Raw genomic sequence first — 10,000 nt, forward strand, 5'->3', positions numbered from 1 at the left:
GATCAGGGACATCTGCTGGGCGGATGTGGTGTAGCGTATATGGATTTGTCCGAACGCAGTGACGCCTCTTTGAGCTACTGATACTGATACTGATACTTTCAATGTCCTGTGTTAATTAAAAACGGAGAGTGTGGAGGAATACTGGGAAAGGGAAATGGGAACGTAAGGCGTAAAGGGGTGGCAATATCCACGTTATTTTCTTCCCCTGATCTATTCTTTTCGTTTCTTCTTCTTCTTCTTCTTCTTCTTCTGCGTTCGTGGGCTGCAACTCCCACGTTCACTCGTATATACGCGAGTGGGCTTTTACGTGTATGACCGTTTATAACCCGCCATGTAGGCAGCCATACTCCGCTTTCGGGGGTGTGCATGCTGAGTATGTTCTTGTTTCCATAACCCACCGAACGCTGACATGGATTACAGGATCTTTAACGTGCGTATTTGATCTTCTGCTTGCGTATACACACGAAGGGGGTTCAGGCACTAGCAGGTCTGCACATATGTTGACCTGGGAGATCGTAAAAATCACCACCCTTTACCCACCAGGCGCCGTCACCGTGATTCGAACGCGGGACCCTCAGATTGAAAGTCCAACGCTTTAACCACTCGGCTATTGCGCCCGTCTTCTTTTCGTTTCGAAGTCGGGGAAAGTGTGTACCGAAATGGGTATGCATTAACACCACCACCAACAACAACAACATCAACGACTACGACGACGACGATGACAACAACAAGAATAACACAATGTAATTGGTGAAGGAATTCTTTTTATGTGGCAATTTTGATAGGCCTTATATGGAATCAAACATTCTTTAATTAAAAAAAAAAAAAGAAAACGGAGTAAGAAAAGGTCACAATTCAATGAGACTTCGTTCACTTTCTACTTAGTCTTACGTTTGTACAGCTGAACCACCCTCCAGTTTCTTACTCCAAACATCATAGAGTATAATTATAAGCAAAGCACCACCACCAACAACAAAAAATATACAAATTCTTTCATTTAAATGAGAAATCAATTGAGCTTTGAAGGATAACAGACTACCACCATTTCCACAGCAGTACTCAGACATGGAGGTGGGGCAAGAGCTGAGCTATGTGGGTTCGGCAGGGCTGATAGATTTGAAATACATTTAAATAATGTATAACCCAGTCCTTCGTTTTTTTTAAAATAATAATAAAAAATTAAAAAAGCAGAAGATTTTGTCTTCAACTTGAATGACACCTTACTGCTTTTTAGCCTGTACACACTCGCAGATACAACCACGCGCGCACGCACACACACACACACACACACACACACACACACACACACACAAACAAACACACGCACACACACACACACACACACACACACACACACACACACACACACACACACACACACACACTTGTTTTTCTCTCTCTCTTTCTCTCTCTCTATAGACTATTCAAGTTCCTATTCTTATTCGTCGTTCTTATTATTTTATTTTATTTCAGTTTATTTCTTTATTTTTATGTTTTGTGTCGTTATTTATTTTTTATGTTTTGTGTCGTTAAATGGGCAGAATTGTAAAAAGGCGTTTACTGTGCCTAATTCTTTACCCATTAAAGATTCAATCAATCAATCAATCTCTCTCTCTTTTTCCTCCGACTCACAAGCAGTTCATGTTGGCACAGACTGTGTGTGGCCAAGGTCTCAAAGGCCATCAGACGACAGGTGTAGGAAGATCTATTTTACACTGGGGGTGTGCACACTGTCTCTGACTTTCTAATTTCACCGTTCCATTGCTCTTTTCACACACACACACACACACACACACACACACACACACACACACACACACACACACACACACACACACACACACACACACACACCAACTGCGGTTTTCTCTCTGTCTCTGTCTGTCTGTCTCTTTCTTTCTCTCTCTGTCTGTATGTCTCTGTCTCTTTCTTTCTCTCTGTCTGTCTAACTGTCTCTCCCTGTCTCTCATTCTCTGTCTGTCTGTCTGTCTCGCTCTCTCTCTTTTTATCTCTATATCTCTCCTTCTCACTGTCTGTCTGTCTCTCTATATCTCTGTACCTGTCTGACAGTCTGTCTTTATCTCTCTTTATCTCTGTCTCTGTCTGTTTCTCTCTCTCTCATTCTCTCTCTTCATTTCTATCTTTGTCTGTCTCTCTGTCTTTCTGTCTCTGTGTGTGTGTGCCTCTGTCTCACTGTCTCTCTCTTTATCTCTGTCAGTCTCACTGTCTGTCTTTCTCTCTTTATCTGTATGTCTGTCTGTCTCTCTGTCTCTGTCTCCCAGTCTCTCTCTCTCTCTATGTCTTTCTGTCCTTCTATCTGTCCGTCTCTCTCTCTCTCAGTCTCTCTGTCTGTCTGTTTCTCTCTCTCTCTCTCTCTCTCTCTCTCTCTCTCTCTCTCTCTCTCTCTCTCTCTCTCTCTCCCCTACTCTTTTCTTCGCTGTTCTGATTGCCTTGCCACGCTCGCATAGATTTCAAAACGTCCCTAAACGAGACCCCCTTTTTTTGTGGATGTACAGCTGGGGCAAGGAGTTCTTTTCTTTTCTTTTCTTCTGCTTTCCTTCATTCTCTGTCTATCCCTCACGCTGTGTATGCTTTTAGCAGTGACTCCTATTGAACCCAGTTTGTTTGAATGTTGGGAGGAGAGAATTAGAAGAAAAAAAAGAAAGAGAAAGAAGGACAGAAAGAAAGAAAGAAAGAAAGGAAAAAAGAAGCTAGGGGGTTTATAAAATAAACGAGTCGAGAAGAGTTCTGTGTTTTGAAAGTTGCCATATGTTTTCTTCTTCTGACCAGGAATGTCGTGGTGGTGGCTCGCTTCTGGAGAAAGTGCGAGTGTGTGTGTGTATGTGTAATGTGCAAATAGTTCTCGATCGGTCTGACTGACTGACTGTTTGGTTAGAGAGTGAGTGAGTAGTATGGATCCTTTTCATCAGAGCCTTCGCTGCTGTTTATTATTATTATTATAACTAAACCCAAGCGTTTTCGACCTCGTGAGTTGTGGGTGAAATCCAGCGTGAAGAATTTCGTTCTCCTCTTCAGTATTTCTACCAACCCATCCGTGACTTATATACCTACTTACACTACCCCCACCTTCAAAAAGTGTGTCACAATAAAACTCGACTGAGCCATGGCTTCTCAGAGCGATCAGAACAATGGTCAAACGATTGGCGATAAAACAAGGACTGCGGAGATCCTGTCATCAGAGGAAGAAGAGCCGTCAAAAATGGAATCTTCTAGTACGAGTCCGCGAGGAAAGCATGACGGTAAGGGCTGGCGGCGGTGATGGTTGTCGCGGTGTTGGTAGTAGTGGTGTTGGTGGTTGTGGTGGTGTTGTAGTGGTGATGGTGGTGGTGGTGGTGGTGGTAGTTGTGGTGATGGTGGTTGTGGTGGTGTTGTAGTGGTGATGGTGGTGGTGGTGGTGGTAGTAGTGGTGTTGGTAGTTGTGGTGGAAGTGGAGATAAAAAAAAAAGTATTCTGTATTCTGGTGGTGGTGGTGGTGGTAGTGGTGTAGTGATGGTGGTGGTAGTGGTGTAGTGATGGTGGTGGTGGTGGTGGTAGTACAGGTGTTGGTGGTTGTGGTGGTGGTGGTTGTAGTGGTGGTGGTGGTGGTGGTGGTGGTGGCGAATGTCTTGTTTATTCTCGTGTATTGTTTATGTGTTTTTAACACCATTTCATTTCGTGTTATTGGAGATGATGAAAAATATATTGCATTCTGTAATCTGCTGGTAGTGGTGGTGGTGGTTGTGGAAGTGGAGATTTAAAAAAAAACGTATTCTGTATTCTGATGGTGGTGGTGGTAGTGGTGTAGTGGTGGTGGTAGTGGTGTAGTGGTTGTGATGGTGGTGGTGGTGGTTGTGGTGGTGTTGTGGTGGTGGTGGTGGTGGTGATGATGATGGTGGTGGTGGTGGTGGTGGTGAATGACTGTTTATTCTTGTGTAGTGTTTATGTGTTTTTAACACCACCATTTCATTTCGTTTTATTGGAGATGATGAAAAACATATTGCATTCTATAATCTGGTGGTGGTGGTGGTGGAGGTGGAGAAAAAAATGTATTCTGTATTCTGATGGTGGTAGTGGTAGTGGTGTAGTGGTGGTGGTAGTAGTGGTGTAGTGATGGCGGTGGTGGTGGTAGTGGTGTAGTGGTAGTGGTGGTGGTGGTGATGGTGGTTGTGGCGGTGTAGTGGTGGTGGTAGTAGTGGTGTAGTGATGGTGGTGGTGGTGGTAGTTGTGTAGTGGTAGTGGTGGTGGTGGTGGTGGTGGTTGTGGTGGTGTTGGGGTGGTGATGGTGGTGGTGGTGGTGTAGTGGTGGTGATGGGGTGATGGTGGTGGTGTAGTGGTGGTGATGGTGGCGAATGACTGTTTATTCTCGTTTACTGTTTATGTGTTGTTGTTGTTTTTACACCACGTTATCTCCAAGAAAAGATACACCACAAATTAATTTCATTTCATTGAAGGCATACAATAAAATAGTTTACATTCTGTATTCTGTATTCTGGTGGTGGTGGTAGTGGTGGCGAATGACTGTTTATTCTCGTGTATTATCTATGTGTATTTAACGCCACAAAGTAATTTCTTTTCTTGGAGACAATGCAGTATTCTGTATTCCGGTGGTGGTGGTGGTGGTGGTAGTGGTGAAAGAATATGATTCTCGTCTATAGTTTATGTTTTATACCATAAAATAATATATATATATAGATAGATAGATAGATAGATAGATAGATAGATAGATAGATAGATAGACTGATATATTTAAAAAATGTATATACAGATATATAATATACTTTAACAATTATATATATATATATATATATGCATATATATATATTTATTTATATATATACATACATATAGGTGCGTATGTGTGCGTGTGTGTGTGTGTGTGTGTGTGTGTGTGTGTGTGTGTGTGTGTGTGTGTGTGTGTGTGCGTGTATGCTATTTCATATATTGTTACAATCATTCTTTCATATCATGTGCTATATCGTGTCACTGTTTGTCCACATTCATCAGCCCTTGTCTCAGTCCGTATGGATGTTTGCATGTTTTTTTCTGTCTGCCTGTGTTAGTGTCTGTCTGTCTCTTTCTCTCCCTCTCTCTGTATCTGTCAGTCTGCCTGTCTACCAGTCTGTCTGTCTGCGTCTCTCTGTGTCTTTGTCTGTCTGTCTGTTTGTCTGTCTCTGTACAAGCCGGGCATCTCTTTTCATCCGATCTGTCTTCGGATCTATGACAATAGACCCGCCCTCTTTATAAGTCAGGCCTGTCCAATTCTTGAGGATTTGACAACTGAAAACATAGTATTTTAACTCTCTCCATACGAACGGCGAAAGAGACGACGTTAACAGCGTTTCATCCCAATTACCACCATCAAAATATTACAAGCGGAAGGCTCTTACACTGAAGAGGTGAATGTTGACAAAGAATACCACACTTCTGACGACGGAAGCTAAAGGTTGGATCATTGAGACACCCACTTGACATCCGAGGAGTGTGTGTAGAGGAGAAGAGAGGACTGGCTGTACTGAGTGAGTTAATATAGTGCTATTGTTTGCGAAGGGTATCCAAAGTCGGACAAGTGTGGTTTTTGTTGACGGGACAGTCTTCTTCTAGTGTGTGTGTGTGTGTGTGTGCTTGAGGGAAGGTGTTCGCTGTGTGTGTGTGTGTGTGTGTGTGTGTGTGTGTGTGTGTGTGTGTGTGTGTGTGTGTGTGTGTGTGTGTGCGTGTGTGTGCGTGTGTGTGTTCTGTGTGCATTATGCGCGAGCGTTTACGTTGTGTTTGTGTGCATGAGCGTTTTTGATATATTCATGCCTGTTAGCGTGTGTGTGTGTGTGTGTGTGTGTGTGTGTGATTGTTGACATTTACAAATTGAAGTATTGTTTTAGTGGACATACGATATTTTTCTTCTTCTCTTGTATTTCTACACATCGTGTTTTATGCTGTTACACACTATTGTGTATGTAATCTTCAATGTGAGACACTTGGAACCCATTCATTATATGATGAGTTTGCACTATGTAGATACAATATAATTTTGATGCATTGTTATTATGATTATTATCAATAAGAGAGAAAATGGCGTCACCAATATTCGGGGCGCTGTACCTTTAAAAACAAAATCACAAAATCACAATCTATTGCATTGAATAAAATTGTGCAATCAACAACCATCTACCTGAAGATCTAGTCATCAGCCCCATCCACATATAATATGCGGCTTCTGTTCAAACGTATGTGTGTGTGTGTGTGTGTGAGAGAGAGAGAGAGAGAGTGTGTGTGTGTGTGTGTGTGTGCGCAGTGCGTGCATGTGTGAGCATGCACATTTTTTTTTTTTTTAAATGCACTTGTATGTATCCTAATTTCTACTGTATCTGTGTTTGTGTATGATTTTCGATTTATGTTCGTACCTTGTTATGTACTATCCCCTCCTCCCCCCTCCCTCCCCCCGACACCTCCCCCTCCCCCACCCCCCCGCCCCCCTCCAATATTCCTTGTGACCCCGGTACACATGGTTAATAAAGACGTATTCTATTTTATTCTATTGATATCAACAGCGAGGTCGTCCCACCTCATTCAAACATAGCGCCAACAAATTCGGCGCTGTACTTTAAAAAAAAAAATTAAAAAAAATCACAAACACGGATTAATCTATTGCATCGATACCAACAACGAGATCATTCCACCTCGTTTAAAACACAGGAAACCTGACTTCGGTTTGGGGAAAGGTTAGAACAGCGGAAGGAGAGGATTAGGCCCAGCCTTCCTATTGCCGAACCCTCGTCACAGTGGATATGAGTTCAATGCCCCGATGGCCGTGAAAAGACCTTTAGCCTTTAACCTTTGACTGTAAATTAATTGTGTCGTAGGCAATTGAATTCCTTCGTTGTTAGTTTTCACGTTGCTGTCGTTGTTGCCTGTGTTATCATCATCAGTGGGACTATAGTGATCTTTTTTGCTGTCATTCTTGTCGTGTAATTGTTCACTCTGAATCCCCCACCCCCCACCCCCTCTTTCTCACCCACTGCACACAATATCTCTGTCTCTGTCTCTCCTGTCCGTCTGTCAGTCTGTGTGTGCGTGTTTCTTCTAATGGGTTTATTGTGTCTCATCATAACAAGTTGATTTAAAATGTGTATGTGTGCGTGCGTGCGTGCGTGTGTCAGTGTGAGTGAGAAAATGAACACGCGCGCGCGCGCGTATGTGTGTATGTTTGTGCGCGCGCACACATATGTATGTGTGTGTGTGTGTGTGTGTGTGTGTGCGTGCGTGTGTAAATACTTTTATTAATCGTCCTCATGTGCCCGAATTTTCTTCTCATTTTTGTTTTGTTTTGGCCAGTTTTGTTTTTGTATTTTCTTTTCCTTTTTTTTAATTATTCTTTTTGTGCGCTATTTGTAACAGGTGTAGATTAACAAAGACATGTTAGAAGAATAGGCCATTCCTACGATCATCGCAATCCTTAACTCACTCAGTCCTTCTCTGTGTGTGTCTCTGTATCTTTGTCTCCGTATCTCTGTCTGTCTGTTTCTGTGTCTCTTTCTCACTGTGTCTCTCTGTCTCTCTTTGTCTCTGTCTCTGTCTCTCTCTCTCTCTCTTTCTCTCTGTATTTCTCTGTGTCTCTCTGTCGCTGTTTCTACATCTGTCTGTCTTTCTGTCTGTCTGTCTCTCTCTCTCGCTCTGTCTGTATACATATATCTCTCTCTGGTTGTCTCGTCTGGCCATTGGGATTGTACGATAAAATGACGTCCTGCACGGGTACAGCCACGCAAGTTGCGCGCTGAAAGAAACATTAGTGTTATCCTTTTTCAACATTATATTAATAATAATAATGGATGCTTATATAGCACACTACCCAGAAATCTGCTCTAGGTGCTTTACAAAAACGCTTTTGTTAACATAAATCTTTACATCTGTGTTACATACACACACCAAAATGTGATTACACACACACACACACACACACACACACACACGCGCGCGCGCGCGCGCGCGCGCGCACACTGCATACATACATTTTAACATACATTTGTATCTAACAGCTACCCTAACACATACGCACACGCACACATAGGCAGGCACAAACTTACATAAACACACGCACACACAATACACATTCATACACATGCATGTAGTTATGTACACATACATATGTATACACACATAGTCAAGCACAGCTAACGCAAAGGAAGAGGATCTGCCACATTATTGGAACATATCCACTCTGATAGGCACACAAATATATAGCCATGCACTCAACGCCTGACTAAGCGCGTCGACGTTATGCTGCATGCTGATCAGGCATCTGCCAACCGGATATGGTGTAGCGTATAAGGAGTTGCCAGAACGCAGTGACGCTTCCTCGAGTAACTGAAGCTGAAACTGAAACTAGGTGAAGAAAAAGATGTCATCTGTGAGTTAAAGTTTAAACGCAGGTCACACGAATGGAGATTAAAAGCTATTGACATTGGTGTTAGTTTTCTTCGTGACAAAATTACCACTGTTTCTTTCCCCACAGGACTGTAAAATGTAATGAAAAAACAAACCAACCATAAATCCCACTTTAAACTGGAACTTGAAACTGAATCTTATCGTCTGTACGATACAGACCCCCCCCCCCCCCCCCCCCACCCCCCCCCCCTTTTTTTTCCATTCATTTCAAGAAAAAAAACCCACAAAAAAACCCAACAACATTGAGGCAGCCATGTATTTATTAACTATTGTCCGTATGTTCTGTATAGCTTATTCTGGTTTAAAAGGCTCTGTCAGTCTTGAATAAAAGCCAGATTGTGTTTCCTCATTTCTTCTGTCATTGTCAAATGGTCGGTATAAGACAGGCCGGAGCTCCTTTTGTTGTTGTTGTTGTTGTTGTTGCTGCTGAGAAAGTGTCTGAGGTTTTTTTTTATGTACCTTTTATTTACCCGTGTGCTGGCTGAATCGGTAGCATGATATAAGCAGCATTGACTTTTTGAAGTTGTGTACCTTGTGAATGAAGAGAGAATTATCGCTCTTCACTGTTTGAAACTGACATACCTGTGGTGTCTGACAGGTGCTGCTCCAGAGGCGGATGAGATTCCGATGGCCAAGGTGTATCAGCAGATCATCAACCTCACCAACAAGCCGCCCAGCCTCCGTACAGACGAGGAGCTGGAGGAGCTGGTGCCATGGCTGCGGAAAAAGTCCAGCCACTTGTTCCAGAATCTGGAAGACAGTAAGTCGCCTGTCTTGTAGTTGAAGAAAGTTCGCAGCTCGGAATCAAAAGTTGATCCGACTTGTCTGGTGGTTTTTGAACCATCTTCCTCAGAAAAAAAAACACCCAAAAACACTAAAACAACACAAAAAACAACAACAAAAAAAAACAAAAAACCACAACACCAAAAAACAAAACCAACCAAACAAAAAACCACCAACTGAACAGAAAGATGGTGTGAAACCATCGAAATATAAAAGATCATCTATTGCAATGGGACGTCATTTCATTTACAGCTTAGTTGTTTTTTGTTGTTCGTTTTTTTTGTGTGTGAAGGACTGTGACTTTCAAACCAGGAGGCAAGATTGCATTGGCTCTTAGTGCTGCAGTCTTGGGAGCTAGTTCGCCTTTGGGAACCATCCCAGTGCCGACTGTCTTGGCCGAGAGAGTGGGGCTGTAACTTGGGCAAGACACTTTCCACTATGATCAAATTCTAGTCCAAGTAGTCGGCACAGCAGTTGCCTCCTCTGCTGTTAAAGTTTCCTCGCTCTCTGTATCTCTCTATGTCTCTCTCTATCTCTCTACCTTTCTCTTTGTCTCTATGTCTCTGTCTCTGTCCCTCTGTCTTTATCTCTGTCTCTCCTTGTCTTTCTCTCTGTTTTGCCCCTCCCTCTCTCTCTCTTTCTCTGTCCATGTCTATGTCTGTCTGTCTGTACGTCTAAAGATTAGTACGACTATCGCTTTTTCTTTTTCTTTTTTTAATGTTAACTTTGTTTTTTCTTCTTTGTTCTCGTTTCGTATTGTCATTATCTTTTTTCACTACTC

The 10,000-nt window shown here is 42.6% G+C and overlaps 1 protein-coding gene across 5 annotated transcripts in view; it reads left to right on the top strand.

The window, feature by feature from the left end:
- The window catches only part of LOC143286542 (uncharacterized), a 76,039-nt gene that overhangs the window by 44,809 nt on the left and 21,230 nt on the right, over positions 1 to 10,000 (top strand). For 3 of the 5 annotated variants that reach the window (XM_076594146.1, XM_076594150.1, XM_076594147.1), the window contains exons 2-3: positions 2,791 to 3,260; positions 9,035 to 9,196. In XM_076594146.1, coding sequence (XP_076450261.1) covers positions 3,125 to 3,260; positions 9,035 to 9,196 — 298 coding nt within the window. In that variant the 5' untranslated portion in view covers positions 2,791 to 3,124. The remainder of the gene's footprint in view (positions 1 to 2,790; positions 3,261 to 9,034; positions 9,197 to 10,000) is intronic. The other 2 variants (XM_076594149.1, XM_076594148.1) reach the window with 1 other exon arrangement.

This window comes from Babylonia areolata, chromosome 10, assembly GCF_041734735.1.
Source record: "Babylonia areolata isolate BAREFJ2019XMU chromosome 10, ASM4173473v1, whole genome shotgun sequence".
NCBI classification, from domain to species: domain Eukaryota; kingdom Metazoa; phylum Mollusca; class Gastropoda; order Neogastropoda; family Buccinidae; genus Babylonia; species Babylonia areolata.